Source organism: Myzus persicae, unplaced genomic scaffold (genome assembly GCF_001856785.1).
Source record: "Myzus persicae strain clone G006 unplaced genomic scaffold, MPER_G0061.0, whole genome shotgun sequence".
Classification (NCBI taxonomy): domain Eukaryota; kingdom Metazoa; phylum Arthropoda; class Insecta; order Hemiptera; family Aphididae; genus Myzus; species Myzus persicae.
Genome location: NW_019100753.1, coordinates 1 through 23,868, shown reverse-complemented (window position 1 = coordinate 23,868; position 23,868 = coordinate 1). Strand labels below are relative to the sequence as shown.

Genomic DNA, 23,868 nt, shown 5'->3' with positions numbered 1-23,868 from the left:
ACCCTGTTTGCAGCGCAAAACATATTCCCCCCTTTTAAAATGGATATGCCTTTCAAAAATTACAATAATTGTGGACTAAATGACTTTGACTAAATATTGCAATTTAATTACATGAACCACAACAGATACTTAACCATAATTACAAATGAGCGAGGAATATAATATAACAATTTAAGACATGTTCTGACCTTCTCAGTTTGTAGAACAGCCAACTTGGTTTCTGGACGCTTGATCTCAGATCCCGAAGAATTCCGTACCGTGACTGCTCGTACAATTCCATCAGGGCCCGGATGAAGTTTGGTACACGAACTAGGTCCCATTGCAGCGGTAGACTAACTTTTGTCATTCTTCAAGACTGCTAAGTCTCCTGTTTCAATGTTGCGTGTGAGTTTGGTCCATTTACCACGTCGTTGACACTGCAAGTGTTTGGAAGACCACCGTTTCCAAAAATTCTGTGCTTGTGCCTGCATGAGTTTGAATCAACGCAGACGGTTCTGTGGAATGCCTGTACAATCTGGTTCAGCCGGTTCAGGTGGGAGCTGTAATGAACCACCAATCAAGAAATGGCCGGCTTTCAAAGCATTAAAGTTAGAAGGATCGCTTGACAGTGGTGTCAATGGCCATGAATTCAAAACTGCTTCTATGCGGCATAGCAATGTGGTAGTCTCATAAAATGTCATCATAACGCCTTTGGCAACAAGCAACAAATGTTTTTTGGCTGATTTGACCGCCGCCTCCCAAATGCCACCAAAGTGAGGTGCTGACGGTGGTATGAAATGCCAGTCAATGCCTCGGCTGTTTAAAAAATTGTGTACTTTATTACTCTTTTGGCATTCCTGAATATGCGCAGGATTCGATCTGCGCCGACAAAGTTGGTACCGTTGTCGCTGAACAGTTCTCGACATTGCCCACGCGAGCCATAAACCTGGATAAGGTGCTCAAGGATTCATTTGCTGGCAATGACGCCACTAATTCTAGATGTATCGCTCTAGTTACCAAACAAATGAACACGCACAGGTAACTCTTCAGAGGAGTAACCTTCCTTAACCCACTTGGCACCATAACCGGGCCACAATAGTCTACACCAGTTCGTGCAAACGGTCTTGCGATGGTCACTCTCTCACGTGGAAGAGGTGCCATGAATGGTGATACAAATCTAGAACTGGTTTTGAAGCATTGAATTCAGCGACTTACGGTGGATCTTGCTTTGCACCGACCTCTAATAACCCAGTAATAATTATTGATATGCGCTAACAATGCCAACGGTCCTACATGCAGCAATCTGATATGTTCATATTTGAACAGTAACCGAGTAACTTGGCTGGCGGATGGTAATACGATGGGATACTTCATGGAGTTTGATATGGAAGCATTCATCAAACGACCTCCAACACGAATAAGCCCAGCCTCATCAATGAACGGGCTTAACTGTTTTAAGCAACTGCGACGGGAAACTTGTTGTTTGTTTTTTAACAAAGAATAGTCTTCGGAATACGCTACTGTTTGAGCTTGTTGCAACCAGTGATTCCTTGCTTCCTGTAACTAGCGATTGAATAAACACAACATACCGGTTTTCTTTACACTTTGCCATCGTCCGACAATTTGAGATAAACCGCATAACAAGAGCTGAAATCCTCAGAAATTTCATCCAATCTGAATATGATTCTAATAACCAAGGTGAAGTTACTTGGGATGCTGATAAGACGAATTTCACAGGTTTAACTTCAGGCATCTCTGTTGGTAACGATGGACAGTCTGGCCATGCAATTGACTCTTGACTAAACCATGATGGCCCATGTCACCAAAGAGAGGAGACAGTGATTGTGCGCACAGTGTTGCCAAGTATTAAAATTAAAAAAAAACTAGTTACCTGATAAAAATCAACCAGATTTCAACCAGAAAAAAATCAAATGACTATATATTCAACCAGATATATTATATTTTTCAAACATTGATAAATGATAATACAATAATACATATAAGAACTAAGAAGTAAGAACATTATTGAATTTATTATTTTAATTATTTTTTATAAAATAAAATGTAGTGCACTAGTGCTTTTAATTTAAAAAAAAACCAACATAAATATATATAAATAAATTTACATAAATGCTGGTAGATCATCAAGCATTTCGGTAATTTCAGATATTTCTTTATCTACATTATAAACATCCATTGTCCCGATAGGTTTAACAACACTATCTGGGAATTTAAAATTATGGCAACATTTTTTGTTTCTTTTTAAGCCTGAACGAATATGTAGAAGTGATATTAACATTGGTGATTTCATTCTATTCCTTGACTTGTTTTTGACAATGTTCATTTGGCTGAAGATTCGCTCACATGCAGCGTTAGACCAGGGCAATGAAAGTATTGTCAAAGCCAAACCAACAAGATCTTCAAATGGATTATTACCACCAGCATCAGTGAAATTATTAACTTCAGACCAAAATTCTACCGCAGATTTAGTTTTTTCCCATTTGTGTAAAACAATATTTCTCCATTGTAAGTCTATTTTTTCTATTATTTTATTTTCAATACCAAAATGTTCACACACTGATGATATAGGGTCTTTTAATTGTTTAAGTGCGTTTTGAGGGGAAAATATTTCAATTTTTTCTAATATTTGAATGTTTTCTGGTAAACGTTGTTGTAGTTGCTTAACAATATATATAATAAATGATATACACCTATTTCTAAGTACTTGTTCTTGATCAGATGAGAGTTTACCTTTTTTTTTTAATTCATCAACTTTATTTTCAAATCCATACCCAAGATAAGGCTTTGGATTTAAATGATCAGTAAAATTAGTTGATTTACTAAAATTAAATGTTGGCACAACAATAATTTTTCCCAAACAAGTGACAAGTGATATTAACTCTGATCCTAATTTTGTCGGGTCTGCATACTCAGATTCAAAAAGTTTATTATCTCTTTGAATTTCTCCTAAGAGAGGTCTTAAAAATAACAAATATGCTAAGTTATGTTCATCTTTATAAAGAGTATATAGCATTTCTGCAGAATAGCACTTTTCCTTCTATCTACTAATTTCAAAATGTAATTTTAGGTCGTTCCATTGATCAATTATTCTGACGACGGCAGTTTCTATGGATAACCATCGCGTATTGCATACTTGAACAATTTTAAGTGGTTCATGATTTTCATTCATACATTTATACAGATCCTTATAGTATTGTTGGCGTAGTGTGGATTTTGAAAATCAATTATAAGATTCAGAAATTAGAAAATCTAAATGTCTTGGAACTGTTTCGGCACAAGCTTGTGATGTGGCCAACTGAAGTGAATGGCACACACATTTAATTAAAATTAGATTGGGATTCTCTTGTTTTAAGATTGCATGGTTTCCATTATTTATTCCAACCATTACGCTTGCATTATCTGATCCGATACCGATTAAATTTTTTATATTAAGGTTATACTCCTGTAATGCAGATTTCATTGCATCAACTATAGCTTGAGCATTACACTCTCTCAGTTCTTCTAATGCAAAGAAAGATGTAACAACGTCATTTTTGTCTCTACTGTAATTAATTATTGCCATTCCAAGATATTTTAAAACGGATATGTCAGTGGATTCATCGATAAGCAAACTATATTTAGACTGTCCTATATCATTTCTCAAGTCTTTAACAAAAAATGGGGCTAAAATGTTAATGATAATTCTAGAACATTTTGTTCTATGCATTTTAATATTATCTCCAGTAAAGTTAGTATTGCATAACTCACCTAAATGGTCAATTGCCATAATTGCACTGTGTGCACTTACAAATAATGCCATACTAGCTTGTGTATGCTGCATTTGTAAATTATTAGGTTTAAATTGAAATGATCCAGTACGTCTAATGCATGTTGCACTTAGTGCAGATTTGTGTTTATTACACGCACTATGGTTAACTAAATCAGCCTTTCTTGCACGGATACTACAACAACATACCTTACAGTAAGCTTTTTCAGGATCATCCTTCATTTCTTGCAGCCAGTCCATAAATAGTTTGTCCGTCTTCCACACTTGACGGAACTTTTGTGTATATGTTGGCTTTCCCATTATTCACCTTAATATACTCAATACAACTTAAAACAAAACAAAATCAAAAGAAAAGCAATAAAACAATATAGGAACTCAATGATTTGTTGAGTACTAAACTGCAATTCAAGAAATAATTTTTCTTGTCAATTTGTTTGGAAAATATAAAATACCAGTTTTCCAACAATTATTTTTATTTTTATTTTTACATGTACCTACTACTATAGTACTAGAGTTCTATTCTGTAATATGGTAACATATTCAATAGCTTTAGAATACTACATGTTTTCTAGTCTTATACTCTTTATCTTAATAGCACAGGTTAAATAAAACTAGATTTAAGTGAGTCCTCTAGGACCCTACATGATCTGTGGACTGTGTTAATTGCATTACTGTTATTTGTTCACCTACAATTGATACAATAGATCCAGGTACTTATTTTTATTGTTCAAATCAAAACCAGTTTCGAACACACGGGTTAGGATATTATACTATAATAGTTGGCGACGTAGTATAATAATATAGTATATCGTTATAAGGCAATATTTCAAAAAAAGCCGGGAAAAAAAAACCAGAAAAATGACTATCAACTAGAATCTAAAATTCAACAACTAGATGCAGCAAGAAAAAACCAGATTTAGTTATAAAAAGACCAATTTGGCAACACTGGCCACTCGGCCATACCTCACTACATGATGGCGGGGTTGGGTCCCGCGTTAACAAGTCCGACCCGCCATCTGGTGGAGTTTACAAATGTATACCGACTTTTGTATGTAATGGTTGGCAACGCTTTTTGATTTTCGAACTGTTATCAGTCGTCAGCTCCTTATCATTTTTCGGAAAACTGCTGATCTCCCGTTTCTATGCCATAAGAAAATTATCCAAAACAATTGAAAAATTATTTTCATCAGCCAAGTACCTACCATAATCAATAACTAAAATTTAGGGGATAAAAAAAAATAATAACATTTCAATATCTAAATGTTATACCAGTAGTCATTTATTAATTTACCTTAAAGGCTAAGTTATACTTCGAAGCTCTACAGAAAGAATTTGAGGATGTTTTTGTACTGCATTTTGACATTGACTTGTAAATTGTATTAACTAAATAATGCAGATGTTTGTCAAGATACTTTATATTGTTCGGTGGGATTTAATTATCCTATTAATTAAACAATATATTTTTGGTTGGTAACATAAAAAAATGTGCATAAGACCACACGACAGAAGTAACGTGAACTTCAACAAGACGAAATTATTAATACGAAATACAAGTTTTTTTGCGTTCTATATTGATAAATTTATAACATTTACAATGTACTTAATTACAATTATGTATAATATACTCCATTGAATTTTGCTCTGAGGGGATTTCATCTGCATCATCAAACTCTAAAAATGAAACTTTAGGTTTATACTAACCGAAATATGAAATGAATATTTTTGAATTGAATGCATTTTCTAAATATCTAAAAAAAACTAATACATTTAAAAATTTTTTTTTTAATTTTCCCATTATTAATGGACAACCGACACACATACACATAAATCCTAACATCCGAAGCAACACAACCTAACCTAAATTAAACTTTTTTCAGTTTGAAATCGACGTGTGAACTGATTTCGCATGCTTCCACGACGCCACCAACCTAACATAACCTAAGACCTAACCTTAACCAATTCTGCCAAGTGAGAATGGCGGTGACGCTTTGACTATCTTTCTCTCTCGCTCTGCTGACGGTTTCTCTCATGCTTAGTCGCCTCGAGCCGCCTTCACCCAAATGGGCGTTACAAAGCAAAGCGTGACGGCTCAGTTCAATTCAGTACCCACAAATGTGCTAAACGCGCCTAAAAAAGTTTTCACTTTAAAAAGTTGTTGTAAATATTTTTCTTCTCTCAGACGTTTGTCGCCGTTGTCTGCATAAGTTTCATTTGATGCTGGTTGTAATTGAGAAGTTGGACAGGTACACAACTTCTGAAAAAAAAATGTTCTCTAAACAAAGAAAATATAATTAATGTTTAGCATTGAATAATAATAAAATGCAGTATTCCAGTATTGTCGTCCTCTGGATACACGAATAATAATCGTTTACGAGTGCTAGGTACTTGGCAAAATGACTGAACCTTTATTTGAATTACAACCATAAAATTCTATCAGTAAGTCCTGTTTGTATTAGAAAATACATGATTACAATTTGATATAAAATCAATTAATTTATTATAAGAATAATATTACATAATAAATACCGGTTTTATCTCAATGTTATCAGAACTTGGTATTAATCTTGAACAGAGTTCATGTTGTTTTGTACACAATTTTTCTGGACCGTTATTAGGTGTAGGATAGTTACTAATTGCTGAACTCACGGTATTGGCAAAGTTGTCAATTCGGCTGGTATCTAGAAAAATGTATTTCGAAAGATTATTCTGCTACTGCCAATGTTAATCTTCCGAGTACTGCTGGCATATCATCTAGTACGCATCGGTTCTTAAGCGGGGTTTTGTCTGTACTGAGGGGGGTTCCATTTTTTACTAGGTAGATAATTTTATTATTAAAAAATACGATTACTTTTATAAATATTTTTCTTTTTATAGTTGTAAACCTACAACAATCAACTATAAATACGGTAACAGATGTAAACAACAATGGTGTTGTATTGAATCAAAAATACTTCTTGTAATACAATAAATACAAATTTAATTAAATATCACATATGTGATCAATGAAAAATATTTGAAAATCCATTATATATGTTATAATATCAACTAATACATCCACCATTATTAACAAAGCCATACATTATTTTTTTTAAATATATATAAATATAGACATATAACAATATTAAATATATATAAATTTAATAAATGTATCAGTTATAACTAATAATAATTTGCCTATTAATTCTTACATACAACATGTATGATTGACAACCGATTAGGTAGGTAGGCAAATAGGTATTCAAAATGTATTTTCATATTTTTACTGATTAGATGTATTCAATCACTTATTATTTTAATGTATAACTATTGAATAATATTTATTAAATTATAGTAGATGTTGATTAAGTGTAAGCATTGTAAATTTCAATACAAAAACACTATGCTCTCTTCTCTCAAACGTTTGTCGCCATTGTCTACTAAGTTTCATTTGATGCTGGTTGTAATTGGGAAGTTGGACAGGTACACAACTTCTGAAAAACAAATGGTCTCTAAACAAAGAAAATATAATTAATGCTTCCAATTAAATAATAATAAAATTTAGTATTACAGTAATGTCGTCCTCTGGATACACGAATAATAATCGTTTACGAGTGCTAGGTACTTGGCAAAATGACTGAACCTTTATTTGAATTACAACCATACAATTCTATCAGTAAGTCCTGTTTGTATTAGAAAATACATGATTACAATTTGATATAAAATCAATTAATTTATTATAAGAATAATANTTATTATAAGAATAATAAATACCGGTTTTATCTCAATGTTATCAGAACTGGGTATTAATCTTGAACAGAGTTCATGTTGTTTTGTACACAATTTTTCTGGACCATTATTAGGTGTAGGATAGTTACTAATTGCTGAACTCACGGTATTGGCAAAGTTGTCAATTCGGTTGGTAGTTAAAAAAATGTATTTCGAAAGATTATTCAGCTACTGCCAATGTTAATCTTCCAAGTACTGCTGGCATATCATCTAGTACGCATCGGTTCTTAAGCGGGGTTTTGTCTGGACTGAGGGGGGTTCCATTTTTTACTAGATAAATGTACACGCAGAGGGATTAGAACGCTGCAGCTGTAGGGGCGAGAGCAGTACATTATCACGGCTAATTCGTAATTTTTTTAGTGAATACATAATTTTTTTTCGAATTATACTCATTGCTTGTTGATCATAGGAACATGGTTTTTATTTAAACATAAGAATTTGTTCATATTTTCGTTATCTAGATTTGCGATTTCATAAAACTTTTTACAAAAACCATGTAACTAAGACCAATGAGTCCTGTTAGTCCAAAAAGCATATTTTTAAGGTCGATTTTTTTGTATTGTGATGCCCTGTTTAGTTAACATCAGAGAGTTAGGACGAAATGATAAGTTGCATAGATGAGGAGGAGGATATGTAAGATGAAACAACAGAATAATTATATAAATGAAACTCTTCATTAAATCTAAAATTGTTCGCCATGTTTGGTTGATCGGTGCGTGAGATACGGACGATACACTGACTATCAGTCCGACGTCATCCTTATAATATTTGAGGTAAGTACTTAGTATATGATCACATATCACACAAGATTAATAATTATGTTCCATTTAATTGGTTGTTTCGTTTCATTATTCATAATCATAAATAAAAATGATCATTCAAGAAATATTTTAATTATATCCAATTTTACTACGAGTTATAAATTATAATATACATTTAGTTATACATTACTTATTTTTTTTGTATAAATCATTATTATTGATTATTGCATACATGGAACCAAAAATAAATATGTCACTAGATATACTTGTGTCAATATTAGTGTATATATTTATATTAATATTATCACTTGCTTTTTTCTCCATTCACTTCAGTTATTAATCTATCATTATATTTAAGAAAAATACTTATGATGGGGAATGGTAAACTCCTACAAATGTAGTGTAATCTCCTACAAAAGATAGTGTTAACTCCTACAAAAGATAGTGTTAACTCCTACAAAAGATAGTGTTAACTTCTACAAAAGATAATGTTAACTCCTACAAAAAATTAATACCGCTCGTATTGCTGTAAAAAATATCAGTCTCGCAATATATTAACACATAGTATAAAAATGGTTTGAAAAATATAGTTATAATAATATAATAAATTATAATAATAGTATAATACATTTTTAAAATATAATAAAATAATAGTCATAATCATTTAATCCAAAAACAAAATATGTTTAAATTCAATAAAACAATACTATTAGTTAATATAATTTTTTTGAAAAATATAATAAAAATTTTAATAATACAATATTCATAATTATTTAATCCTAGAACAAAAATTGTTTGAAAAATATAATAAGACAATAGTCAAAATCACATACGTTTAAAATAATAATTTTTGAAAAAAAATAATAAAAAATTCAATAAAACAATACTAAGTCATAATCATTTACGTATATTTTTATGGCATACTTTAGAGATAAACTCTAAACGTGAAATTTCTCCTCGTATATATTTATCTTTTTGATTAAGTATAAATTGATATTAAGAAATAGTTTTTGTCTGTCTGCGTTGTGTTGTATGACTGAATTTAAGTAATATTACCCTATTTTTTAAAAGGAAAAATTTCTATGTAGGAGATTACAATATCTTTAATTTTCAGGTAAAAATTTTAAAAGGTTATTAGTGTAGGAGTTTACATTTAATGATGATTCAGGTAAAAAGGTTATTCTTGTAGGAGCTTACATTTGGCCCTTATGATTTCATCAGAACAGATCGTTGGTTTTCGGCCTCTCATTTTAAATGAAAAATATTTAGCAAACACGCTAAAAATTGCAACCGGAAGCACGTAATATAAAATTAATCAAACTTATGATAATATTATTACGGTATGAGATTCAGTAGTAATAGTCAGGACAGTCAGAATTAGAAGGAGAAAGATATTTCTAAAAAAGTTTTTATTTTTGTACAACTACATAAAAAAATTCAATGTTCCATTAATATCAATGTCAAAATAATACATATATAGGTAGAACCTGATTTACGATAGAACATTATTAAAGTTAGTTATTTTGGGACAATAATAAACTATAAATTAATACAGAATGTAACATACTATAATAATGACCACAGTCCATTACACACTACCTTCGGAAATTAATATTTAACAGTGCTTCAGTACTACACTAATTAACCCTTTCCCGCCCAATTTTTTTTTTTATACCATTAAAATATATTATTTCTTAGCTATCAAATAATCAATAAAAAATAGAAAAAAAATAATTTCATGAAAATTCGACATTTTCCGGGATGTTTTTCATAACGGGTCCAATTGGACCCATTAGACATCGCGAATGTAAATTGAATTAAAGTATAACATCACTCAATAGGTATAATCATGAATCTCTTTATTTAACTGTTGTAACTTTTAATACTACTTTCAAACATAAAATAAAATAAAACATAATGAAAAACACTTTTCTTGTTACATAATATAAAATAAATTTAACCTCAAAAAAATTTAACAAATTCTTTTTGTTAACAGGAAATAAAACAAAACAAATTAAAAATAAATAATTAAACTTTAAAACAAATAACAACTGTAATACATTATTTAGTATGGAAATCTATAAAACAATTTTTATTTTTATTTATGCATAGTGGTAAATTACATTTATTACATTTAAATCTAATTTTAGATGTGATGCAATGTTTGCATCTTTGCTTTTCATCAATAGGGACAGGCATATGACCTATTTGATCATAACGTACATCATCTACAGGCCTTTGAATTCGAGGTGTCTTGGTGGTGGGCAATTTATTTCCTTCGCTGGGTCTTCCTCGTTTCCTAGTAGGTGTTTTACCTGACTGAATAAGTGCTAGTTCAATTTGCGACCGAAAGTCTAAAAGCGGAATGTATTTCGTTTTTTTTAAAGAGCAGTGTCTCCTATATAATAACCAACTATTTACAACAGCTATATCTATTAAATGAAATATTATTCTTAAATAATATCGTTTAGCTTTTATATCAATTCTATATAACTCAACTAACATATCCATTAAATCTACGCCTCCCATGTGCTCGTTATATTCTTTCACAATGGCTGGGCGGTCGACTTGAATATGTTTCTTGTCCTTTACTGACCATCTTTTTACCATATCCATTGGTTCAACGCCCACGTACGACGAAATTAAATGTACAGGTTTGTTATCAAACCATTTTAGAAATTTAATATTTGAATTCACGTCGGTAAGGTAGTCATGGGAGCCTCTACCATTATTTTTCATTATTTTATCATTTTGTAAATTACAACCAGATACACGATTCGATCTAATTGTACCTAACGTGTGTATACCACTGTCTTTTAGTTCACGAACTAATTTATAGGAACTAAACCAATTATCAAATATAACTTTATAATTATTGTGTCTTGGTACATTTTCAACAAGAGTTTTTACGATGTCACCACTTATACCGAGTTCTGACTTAGTTGTTGTATTTTTTCCAGTATAAATTTGAAAATCATACATAATACCACTACCACCACAACGTGCAAAACCTTTAAACCCCCATTTGTGGGGCTTATTTTTATTATACTGTTTTAAATTACTACGACCTTTGAATGGAATAATAAATTCATCAATTGAATTAAATTCTTCAGGTTCTGTCAATAAACAATTTTTACGAAATGCGTCGATAAAAGGTCTTATTTTTAACAACTTATCATAATTTATATGGTTCCGTGGACATAAATTTTGATTATCGTTTAGGTGAAAATTATTTCGTAATTTTTCAAAACGATTACGCGACATAGCATTAGCAATTATATCAAACCTTGTGCAATCTGACCAATACATGCGATAGCTGGGCATTTTTACTATACCAGAATATATATGAATACCAATAAAAGTTTCCATTTCTAATACTGTTGTATTAATTGAAGAACTTGTTTTTTGGGTAGAATATAAATTAGTATGATATACCATTTCCTCAAGTATTTGTGAATCAATAAATTTTTTAAAATAATTATAAGGAGTTAAATCGTCCTCGTTATGCGTAAAACAATTGTCAAAATCAGTGTTAACAAAGTCAATGTCTTTTTTAATTCATTTAGGTAATGATTTTCGATATTTATTATAACGAACAGATAAAGGAACTTCAGAATCATCATCACTAGAAAAATATGAGTGTTCTTGTGGTAAAATTTGTTCAAAATATAATTGATTATCATTACGTTCTAACTGTTCTAAGTCATTATTATTTTCAAAATTGTCACCTAAACTAGCATTAAAATCAACGTTCCAATCAACTGAGGGATAATCTAAATTATTTACTTGAACTTCATTTTCATCGTCTGAGAATTCAATATCAAGATCAGAAATATCTCCTTCCAACAAAACAATAATTTGGTCATCGCCTAAATTATCCATTTTTTTTTCAACGATGGGTCCAAATGGATACACTCAAATTTACTAAAAATTTAAGGTCAATACGTAAAATAAAAATAAAATGAAGTATTCGTAGTGAATCTTTACTTATTTAGCAATCAAATAAAATTTACAAATCTAAAAAATAATAAAAACTTAATTTAATATGATTTTCGGAAGTTATCAAATCTTTCGAAAAAAAGTAATTTAATTCTTATCATAATAAATATGATAAAAACATGAGTAATATTAATCATATGTTAAAAACAGTGGTACCATTTGATAAAACATAAAATTGTTTATATTTAATGGGTCCATTTGGAGTCTTTGAACTATTAGTATTGGAATAACATTTAAGAATACAATACGTATCCAAATGGACCCAATGGGCTGGAAAGGGTTAATTTAAAGACATTTGTGGGGGAAGGAATGTGCTTTGCAGTTAAGACCAAAAATGTAATACTAGTACCACTGCCTTCACTACTCCATTATCGAGCTACAGTTACAGTGGAAACATGCGGAATGAAATTATTAACTCATGTGGAACATTAATTCAAAGGCAAATTGAATTAAAACTTAATAAATCACAATGTTCTACTATACTTGCTGATGAAATATTAGATGTTGTAAGTATTGAACAGTTTTTAACTGTATCTGCTACTTTGATGCACATTTACTAAAACTTCTCAAAGTTTTTAAATTTTTGCTAAGTTACGGGAAATGAATTAGCCACAGTTATTTTAAATACTGTGCTTAAATGCTTAAATTTAAACTAATTAAGAGGTCAAGGATATGACGGCGCCGTTACTATGAATGACCGTATCAACTAAGTTAAAGCACATATAAGTGAAAAGTGTCCTTTTGTATTATACCTCCACTGTACTTATCATAGTTTGAATCTTGCTGTTTTTCAAGTCTGTAGTGCAAAAAGTGTTCACTATTTGGATCCATACATAACACAACAGTACTTTAAAAAAAACATTTAAAACAGGATTGCCTTGATTCAACACTTTAAAAAGATATATTTTATCTTAGAATCATCCTAAATATTAAAGCACAGAATTTCTTGAATTAATAAGTTTAAATTACAGGTACCCCATATACTAAATATGAAAATATATCTTATATAATTAAATCCATTGCTAAAATATTAAACATAAATACTAAAGATGACATATTGACATATTGATGATATGGCATTTAAGAACCCATATGAAAATAAAAGGGTTTTGTGTTTTTACACAACTTAACAATTACGTGTATATAGGGTGGTTTCATAAAGAACGCAGTTGTTAATTTTGCTATAAATCAATTTTATTTTATAAGAAATACATTATTAATGGTATATATTATTTGACTATGACTTGAGGTTTAAGTGTAAAATAAAATGTCGTGCATACGACCCCCTCTACTTGCTCGACACGCAGTGACTAGGTCCTTGAAATTCTGTCCCAGAAGTGTGACAGGCAGCACCGTCTTGCTGGAACCACATTTCTTCTGTGTTCATCTCATCCAGAATAGGCCGAAAAAAATTAGAAATCATGTTTCGATAACGATCTCCATTCACTGTTTCTGCATTTCCACGTTCATCTTCAAAAATGTATGGGCCGATTACTCCACCTGCCCAAAAGCCACACCAAACGGTTACTCGCTGTGGATGCATTTGTTTTTCCATGCTTGCCCTTGGGTTCTCATTTCCACACTAAAAACCTCAACGTTCATAGATGACAGAAATAAAAAGAATAGGGCCACCAAACAAACAACAAAAAATTACCCAGCATTTTAAAAACTGCGTTCTTTATGAATCACCCTTTATTAACTTGAATTGATAACTAATATTGAATTAAATTTTAATTCTTAACGTTAGACTTAATTTAACCTAGTTAAAAAATATCACCAACTTGTCCAAAGTACATTAAGATAAATTCTTAATAAGTTAGTTACTAGTTAGGTACTACATATAAATAAACATACAATTTTGTAAATAAAATGCAAATTTTGATTTATTTGTATATTGGTACATATAAATTACATAGTATATGTAATGCACAATCATATAGATCTAGCTATAATATATTCAAAGTTGTTATTAGTAATTAGATTTGATGAGAAAAACATATATCTATAGTCTATTCAGAATAAGAATGCCCACTCGAAGGTCCAAACTCGTTAGGTTCGCGCATGTTTGTTGCCACGGTGAGCGCTGATGTTTGCCGTCCCGACGCTACCGTGCCGCCGTGCACGTGCAACAAATGTTTATGTAGTGAACTACGATATTCCATCTTTTCGCTATAATGTACCATTCATTGCTTACGCGTTCATTCCGTGACATATCTAAACAACGCACTCCACTCAATTTCATTGAGCTTCCTTCGATAGGTATACGCTCTGTATTTTTTATTTATTGTTCTTCAACTATCAATATGGCAAGCAGTTGCAGCGAGGATGATATTGAATGTGCAGGCATTTCAGGCCCATCACCAATTAAAAGGAAAAGTGAATATTGTATGATGAATAATTACAATCAGTAGTGAACTGATTTTATTGTAATTACATATTTTATTTATAATGAGATTATTGGAATGAGATATTTTAAATATGATAAAAAATGTATACGATTTAGATCATTTTAATTGAAATAAAGCCAAATTTATTTTTCATATTTAGATACAAATACATTTTTTTACATATTTGGTAAATAAGTACATATTTTGTACATATTTTTGTAATTTTTTATTTTTCATGCCTTGTTCCGGAATAATATTCAAAATTGTATATATCTATATAATTTGTATTACTTTTATTTAATATTTATAACTATAAAATATTTAGTTTTTTGTAATTTTCAATACTGATACATTTTTTTATTATTTACATATTTTGGATTTTTTATTCCATATTTTAAGAAAAATTGTTACATGTATTGATTTTTTATTACAATAAAATCCATTCCCTAATTATCAGTTTTTATCAACTAGATTTTTTTTTTTTTTTAATTTTAAGTATTTCAATACACAGTAGGAACTTGATTCTCAATTAAAAAATACGTTTAAGACAAAATTATTATTAAGACTAATTTTTGTAATGTAAACATTTCAGATCATCAATTCAGATGTAAGACCCCGTATTGTTAATATGTATAAGAAAATTTTAATTGACCACCCTACCATATGCATGAGACAAATTCGTAAAAATATATCAGAAGTGTTAGGTGTCGGTGAACGTTCAATCAACAACATTATTATGACGAAACCTAGGCAAAATCGGTGGATTCTCCAATTCCGAAACCTAACAAAAAATCATTTCGTGATGAATTTGACGATTTTGCTAGAAATGCAGTTCGTAGACACGTGCATACCATAAGGTATAGTGGTATAGTGGTATCAAACAATACCGTGAAGAAGGTCGACACATTTATTTCCTCGACGAAACATGGGTGAATGCTGGGGACTGTTCATCGAAAGGTTAGGGTCGACACAACAATTACATCTCACCGTTTACCAAATGGTGCCAGTAATCCTTCGGGCAAAGGGAAACGACTCATTGAACTTCACATCGGTTCCGAAGACTGTTTCCTGCCTGGTGTGTTATATTATATAATGTTTCGAATTTAAAAAAATACACGTGACTACTGACCATGATGACCATGATGAAATTAATGGAGACACATTTCGTGAGTGGATGGTGGGGGTTAACCGCGACTACAACCAAATACCGTAATTGTTATGGATAATACGTCATACCATCCAGTGACAATAGATAGAGCCTCGACATCGAACACCAGAAAGGCAGACATCATAAGTGGTGGATACGGAAGAAGTCATAAACCGATCTATGGTTATCCCTCAACTTTTGCTCATAGTCAAGTGTTTAAAGCCACTGTATAATAGGTATGTTATTGATGAAATTGCAAAAGCTAATGATCACTCTGTATTACGACTTCCACCATATCGCTGTCAGCTTAACCCTATTGCGCTATTTTGGTCATCAATAAAGAACCACGTTCGGATGAACAACACAAGTACACAACCTACAAGCTTCCAGATGTGGAAAAATTGTATTAAATAAACCTAAGAAGAAGAGATCAAGTCGTATGAAGTTAATGACATTATAGATGAGGTTTTGTCCTCAGAAAAATCTGATTTATTGATGACTGTAACGGGAGAAACGTCATCTGAAAGTGATTCAGATTCTGAAAAATTTTTTGTAAATATGGAGGTAATTTTTTGTAAATGTGAGATTTGTATACATTTATTATTTTGTTTATTAGTATATATGATGTTGAAATTGTGTTTGAACAATAAAAATAAAAATGTTTTTGGACCCTTATGCACAGTTTATTATAATACGTATTACAATAGGTATTATTGAAATCGTGTTATTAATTATTATGATACTCATACAGCATGGCGGCGGCTGGTGACAGCGGTAGTCAACAATCACAGTACACCTGAATCTCGCCAGTGGGGTTGAGCCGTTCCGGCGGTTCAGTATGCATGCGCGAAAGTGGGCATTCTTATTATGAGTACACTTTACCTACCATTGCAAATGCAAATTTATTATTGATTATATTAAGTTAATTTTGTACTGATTCCAAACAAGTTACAAGAAAATATTTAAATGTTATGTTGATAATAAATAATATATGAAAACGTATTCTTAAATTAAAGACAAAACATAGTATAAGATAATCACGACTTTACGGCCATATGTTTATAATTAATTCGAAATCTTTGAAGGTATTCAGTAACGACGAATTTTAATGTTTTATGTTGATAATTAAAATACATCAGATAGGTATTATATAGTAAAATAAATCGAACTTCGACTAAATTTGTTATATAAAATATTATAAATACATTCCGATCCTGTTTTTTTTTCCTTAACTAATTAGTGGCGCTAAAACTAAGTAAATGGCATAATAGCTGTATGTTGAAGAAAATTAATTAAATCAATTAATATTATTTAACTTAGAGTAATAAATAAAATAACAATTCCCTTGCGATACAAATAGTATGCAGAAATCGTATTTGATAAATCTGACTGAATTAGAATTTGCCCAGGCCATCCATATGTCCATCGCCCATTTTAAACCATAAATTGTAAATAACCATCAACGTCTTGCAGTTGTTTGGAAGTAAATTTCGCAGAAATTACTTGCTTTCCGGTGAATTGTGGAGTGAATTTGAACGACACACTGGTTGTTTTTTTTGCACTGACCTTACTGCCGAATACAAAGTAAAATAATCACATCATTAGATAAATGTCCAAGATGAGGATGAAAAAAAATTGTTTAGAGGTGTTGTCTCCGTCCTACCAATTTACCCCATACCAAAGTTTTCTTCACTACTTTGAATAGTTTGCAGTTAATTTTGATATTAGAGTGAATTTGAGTAGGTATTATCAAACTGTTCGGTAAGAACATGATCCATGCTTAAACGTTGGCGGATTTTCAATATTTTCATTTTCAAGCAAGATACGAGTATGTGAAATAACAAAAATCAAAAATACTCATTTCTCGCTTGAAAATTAAAATATCCAAAAATACGCCGACGCTTAAGCATAGATAAATGTTCTTACCTAAAACTTTAATAATAAGTCAATTCACTTTAATATCAAAACTAACAGCACAATATTGAAACTAGTGAACGAAAATGTTCTATGTCGTACGACGTTGTAAGATGGAGAAAACAAATGCCCATGCATTATCCATATAACGTCCTCTTGAAGTCATTAACTTTCAAGAAATATTGTATAGGCAACCAATTTTATAAAATATTTGAGTGAATCAATGGAATCTCTGATTATGATTTTTTTTAATTCATTAAGTTACAATTTTTCTTATGGCTACCATTTAAATTTTTACACTCGGTACGCGTACCTATAAACTAAAACAATTCGCAAAAAAAGACTACTCATGCTAGTAAATGTTTTTTTTACTTTAGTAACATGTTGTGTTATATCTGAATGTCCACCATGTTCTATAGAAAACACTGACTTACATGTGGTACAAAATATTTTTCCTATTTCGTCAGCATCTTGTAAAAAAGGAAATTCTAATTTTAAATGTGGAGTGAAAACGCACCGTCTTTTGGGCATTTTGAAAACAAATTAGGTCTTATGGTACACTGAATTTTAAATAAACCACTTATCACTACGACTACACTGTAAATTTCATCTTGAACTCGACTCTCACGTATAAATATTAATAACAAATTATATGTATTTATAATTTTATTTAGATATAATATTATAGATATTATAAAATAAAAGTAGATATTATATTTGACAACAAACTGGTTGTGACGGATGGAATTGTACTTATTTAGTAGACGACGCCGCCACACATCAATATAATAATAATAACATTTTGTACGTTATAGTATAAGCGGTTCCCAATTAGAGTGACGCCACGGACCCCTTGCTATATCTTAAATTGATCCGCGGACCCCTTTTTTGTAAATACTTACTTTTCAATTTTATTTAATTATGAAAATCAAAAATAAATGTATACAATTTTTTTTAAATATGATTTAAATTTAAATTTTATAAACCCATTCGTTATATAATAGAAACAAGTTTTCTCAGAAAAATAATATATTTATAAAAAAAATTATTTGATTAATCACCTTCAAACTTTATGGGACAAGTGAAATCTTTCGGTTTTGTTCATAATTTCGTCTAAGTCCTGCTGCATGCCGGCTATTTTAACTCTTAAATCAGCGTCAATATTAAGTCTATTACGATATTGGTTTTCGTATAACAGTAGGTAGAAAAAGCTTGTTCACATCTATATGTTGTGCAAAAAGGTATCAAATGTCTTAAAACTTTCTCAGCCAGTTGCTTTTCAAATCATCATGATCAAAGATCATTTTGAACAATTAACCAAAAATCAAATAGTTTTTTATCGTTGAAAATATTTTTCATTTTAACCACTGATACATATGGTTATTCGTTTAATTTTGAAATACAATGTATAAAAAAGGACACTGCACTAATCGCTGACCAGTAATGACTGAGACTACTAACTAATGCTTTAAATGATATGTCCGAAATATATTTTATTGGTTAATGGAAAGAAAATAATCAGTATGGTTTCAAGTTCTGAACTATAGTAATAATAGTGTAATTGTGAAGATAATAATGATATTTATTTATATGAAAATGATTATCTATTTTTTTTGCGATAATCAAGTTTCAATAGTCCAAAAATACTCGGAATTTCATATAACTACAAAGTTAATAATTTGACTAAAATAAAATAAAAATATCACTACAGAACAACACAACCGCGGATCCCCTAAAATCAACAAGCGGACCACTAATTAGGAATCGATGAGTTATACCATTAGTATTTATAATCATTGGTTTAACGTTGCCGACAATGATGTGAAATTATTAGTTTTCTATTTTTTACCCGCAGCAATTATAATTTATTGTCAAGACAAGAATCTAAAAATAATTCTGATAAGTATAGATTTAAATGCTCTATTGAATTATAATATTGAATTGTGTTAAAAAATATCGTTGAAAAAAAAATTCAAAAACTTATAAATTAACAATAAGTAGAAAAACGGTACAATCCCGTATAATACGGGATGTATGGTCACCCCATGCTAATATAACTTGTAAAAAAAAATGAACTGAAAATCGAATACCAATTACATTTGCAGGTATTTATAATTCAGATACATTTTGTAATATTTTATGTAACTAGCCCATCTCTGTATTCATTAAAATTATAAGATAGGTACACACTTTTTGAACTTTTCATGTTCGTGTGATAATAATATAACTGTAAGGGTATACCGTATACATATAAATAACTTTAAATAACGTTTAGTGATCCTTAAAAAAATCAGCTAGGTAAGTTGGCTTAAAAAAAATATTATTAAGGGAAGCTACTTACCCAACTTTGATTTCCAGAGTTTTAGGCAACGATGAACCAGCGATAAAAAATTTTCCATCTTTCAAAGACAGGGGCAACGGATTTCTAAACTTAACAGTAGCCCGTACTTCACGCGACATGGCAGGTTTATCATGCATCTGAAGGAAAATAATTTATTTAAACATTAGTGTTATTTTAATGATTAAATTTACATAACATAAAATGATTAAATTCATAATATTATTACATTGGTATTAATGCAACAACACTCACTTCGAATTCAATATCTGGTTTTCTGACCCTAAAGTCGTCTTGTCCAAAATACTCGTAGTCTGTGTCAACCACGCTAGCTAGACATGATATGTTGAAAACATTTTGGCTTTTTACGTCATTACCATAATCAAAATACGTCAAAGCGGTTTGGACAAATTCAACGTTTGATCCTGTTGAATATGTTCCGTATAAAAATATGTTTTTATAATTGATATTATGATTTAAGTTTGTATTCAAAGTTTTATTTTAAAACCCTTAGGCAGAAATCAGGTACAATTTTAAGATGGAGAAAATTACCACTTAAAATACTTAATTACAACAAATAATGTACTCTTTCATTTGAAAAAACTTTGTACAGTTTCATAATTCTATACATTTTGTAAATTTAATAAATATATATAATCTCGAAAATTTTCAAAAAATGTTATATCTAAAAATACTAGGTACAATTGGTACATTTCCCTAACACTACTACTTTTGAATTCTGAAAAACCCGGAGCTTTCGATTGTTCTTTTTTTATTTATGTTTGTTTTGTAAATCTCGTCGATGGTTCCATCCCTATACGAGATGTATAGCCTATTTACGTGGGGGGTGCCTAGGAAAATCTAGCCCTCATCTTTTGAGTTTTTGAACCAAACCCACATATTTCGTCTGTTCTTATTTATTCCATCCGAATTCCCGGCTTATGGCCAATTAAATGTGGGGGTGACAATGCCGTCACTCCCACTTTTGAGTTTTGGATACGGACCCGATGTTTTTGATTGTCCTTCGTTTGTTTCAAAGAATTCGTCGTTCTTTCTCAACTTTGCAAAACTATGCTAGAAATTGAATTAAATGAAAAAGTATTAATTTAGTAAAAAGATCTAAATTGGATAAAAAGCCAAAGTGAAATAAAAATGCCAAATTTAATAAAAATTCTAAAATTATATTTTTATTCATCTTAGATGTTGTATTCTACGGTTTTTTGTTCAATTTGCCATTTTTAACCTAACCTAACTCCCATAGTAAATCAGCCATAAATTCGGACGGTCATAGAACAAGTGACCAAATTTTTGGAACAAACGAGAACGAAGAACAATCGAAAATGAGGGTGCCAGGGAAATGTACCTATAAATACTTATATTTTTTAATTTAACAAAAAATATCAATTTTACTAACTGATGTAATTAAATTCAATTTTAATCGTAGATCTTAAAACTTTTCAGTTTTCACCATATCTTAATTACAATTTTTTATAACACTGAAATTAAAAAAAATATATTTAGTTTAATTTTAAGCTATTAACACTTTATATAGTAAAGTGTCTAATTAAGTAATGTAGTTTTTATTGTTAACGTAAGACATTATTATTAAATTCATGCCATAGGCTAAGATTGAATGGACAAATATGAAATGTTTTATGAATGACAATAAAAATTTTACTGAATGGAAACACTAAATTTAACATCTACCAATAATTGTCCATAACAATTTTATTCAGGGGGACGAGGTGACAGTGGTCTGACGCTTCCGCTGCGACGCAGCCGGTCGCGGTTCGATCCTTGGCCACCGGGTGGCATTTTTCTCCGGACAAGTCGTGGTGACCGGAGAACAAGTGCTGCCATCCCCCACCCCCGGGGCATGCAGAAACCTACGCACAGTGGTCTGACAAGTAATTTTAGCTTGCCGAAATTAATATCATCTTTAATTTATTAGATATTACTATTTAATACATCAAAACATATGTATTCGAAGGCAACAAATCCAAATTTGACAATATTTTTTTAATTCAACCCATTATTATTAACATTTTTGATATTTTAAAAAAAATTTTAAAAATTATAATTTTTTTTTTTTTACGATAATTTATTTTCGTTCAAATTTTTAATTTTGTAAGATTTATTCAGAAAAAAAATGGATTTTACATTACATACACATCATAGTTAAAAAGGATGCTTTATTATTTAATGGATTTAGTGCACAATGGAATAATAAACTGTTTTTTATATACATTTTTACTTTATTTATTCAATATTTACAAGGTTTTGTGCTTCATCGGAAAGCTTGAGTATATTTTTTTTTAGTACGTTACGTAAACTTGATATAACTGGATCCGATGATACACATAACATATGTACAAGATCTTCATTATTATTGATCCTAGAATTTTTTCTTGAATGATGTTGTCTAAATATCTTAAAATCCTTATTTCTGCATTCCTGAGCTTCCTCGGATAATTGACCTAATAGTTAATATATAAAATAATAAGCTTGTACGAATGTAATATAAATATTTTGAGAAATTACCAATTGGAAGTAGTGCGTGTTGAATAACATCAGCACCGTGTATTAATATTTTATGTACACTCGCGGGCATGTAATACCATGGATATAGAGTAATATAATATTTTGCTGTATCCAAACAATAGTTCTTAAATGATTCTGTATCTATTTCGTAACCACTAGCTAAAACCATCAGTATATTTCCAAATTTTTTAATAAGTTCTTCATCTATATTGGTAATTTTGGCAGACTTTTCAAAATTTTTAAAAAATTTTCTTGCTGTATTACCATCGTTTGTCGTACCATGCCCTGTAACAAAATATTATTTATTATCTAAATATTGTTTAAATAATCTTTCAGTTATTTTTATTTATACCTTGCAAAACTATATCGACTAAAAGACCCATTTCAGATCTAAACTCATCTTGAATCTTTTTTTTTTCTTTCCGAAAATATTTTCTTGTGTTCTTCCGATCTAAAATTATGTTAAGAAAAAATTATCCTAATACATTTATTCAATATGAAAACACGATTAAACAAACTAACCTGACTTGCCAACTTTTAAAAGGTAAACGATAGGATACGTGCAGCAAACATTCAAAAAAACGTATCCAAGCATGTAGTGTTGATAACCCGAACCTAAAATTATCGGAGTTAATTTTAATTTTGCTTAGTTTATCTATATCGTTTACATTTTTTGGCGTACATCCGCAAATATAACAAGACTGACTTGATGTACTTGTCAATGAATTACATACCTGAAATATACATCAATTTAGAAAAATTTTAAAAAAAAAATTAAAATTAGAATAGAATCCGAAACAAAACTTGTTTTTACCTTTCCATCGACCATTGAAAATATGAGTTTATGCTGAATATTTAGATTTATGCCATTATGTGTAATATTTGTTGCTACTAATTTGTTAATTTGCATTTCTATATCCTCTACTTCTTCTTTAGTACTTTCCTTAGTTTCTTTTTTAAATAGGAACTTTATTGGCCGGCAAAATCTAGTGGATGATGGTCGAGGATTTTCCCAAATAGTATAATTAATATTATCTTTTATTACGTGTAATTGAAGTGGTACGATTGAGAACATAAAAATGTCATGATCAGTAGATGATGGTGAATGTGGTTGATTAAAATGTATTCTATATTGAGACTGACCACTGCTACCATCACACCCCCACTTGTATAACATTTCTAAATTATTCATATGTGATTCAATTGGTCTAATATGTTGTGGGATTTGTATGATTCGATTAGTTGTGTGG

The 23,868-nt window shown here is 30.3% G+C and overlaps 4 protein-coding genes across 4 annotated transcripts; all 4 read right to left on the bottom strand.

Moving 5' to 3' along the window:
- Nucleotides 1-479: 479 nt before the first annotated feature.
- Nucleotides 480-1,732, bottom strand: LOC111042803. Its single transcript, XM_022327500.1, has 4 exons — nt 1,569-1,732; nt 1,256-1,441; nt 926-1,156; nt 480-795 (listed from the first exon to the last, which is right to left on the bottom strand). The coding sequence occupies exons 1-4, from the start codon at nt 1,730-1,732 to the stop codon at nt 480-482; spliced, it is 897 nt and encodes a 298-aa protein (XP_022183192.1).
- Nucleotides 1,733-3,220: 1,488 nt separating this feature from the next.
- Nucleotides 3,221-4,066, bottom strand: LOC111042802. The gene has a single exon (XM_022327499.1). The coding sequence runs from the start codon at nt 4,064-4,066 to the stop codon at nt 3,221-3,223; it is 846 nt and encodes a 281-aa protein (XP_022183191.1).
- Nucleotides 4,067-17,000: 12,934 nt separating this feature from the next.
- On the bottom strand, nt 17,001-20,533 carry LOC111042800 (annulin-like). The gene is made up of 3 exons (XM_022327496.1): nt 20,333-20,533; nt 20,081-20,217; nt 17,001-17,395 (listed from the first exon to the last, which is right to left on the bottom strand). Exons 2-3 carry the CDS (start codon nt 20,215-20,217, stop codon nt 17,260-17,262), a joined length of 273 nt encoding a protein of 90 aa, XP_022183188.1. The 5' UTR covers nt 20,333-20,533; the 3' UTR covers nt 17,001-17,259.
- A 1,711-nt stretch (nt 20,534-22,244) lies between these two features.
- LOC111042801 lies at nt 22,245-23,235 on the bottom strand. Its single transcript, XM_022327498.1, has 4 exons — nt 23,141-23,235; nt 22,971-23,069; nt 22,619-22,903; nt 22,245-22,554 (listed from the first exon to the last, which is right to left on the bottom strand). Exons 1-4 carry the CDS (start codon nt 23,211-23,213, stop codon nt 22,337-22,339), a joined length of 675 nt encoding a protein of 224 aa, XP_022183190.1. The 5' UTR covers nt 23,214-23,235; the 3' UTR covers nt 22,245-22,336.
- Nucleotides 23,236-23,868: the final 633 nt, after the last annotated feature.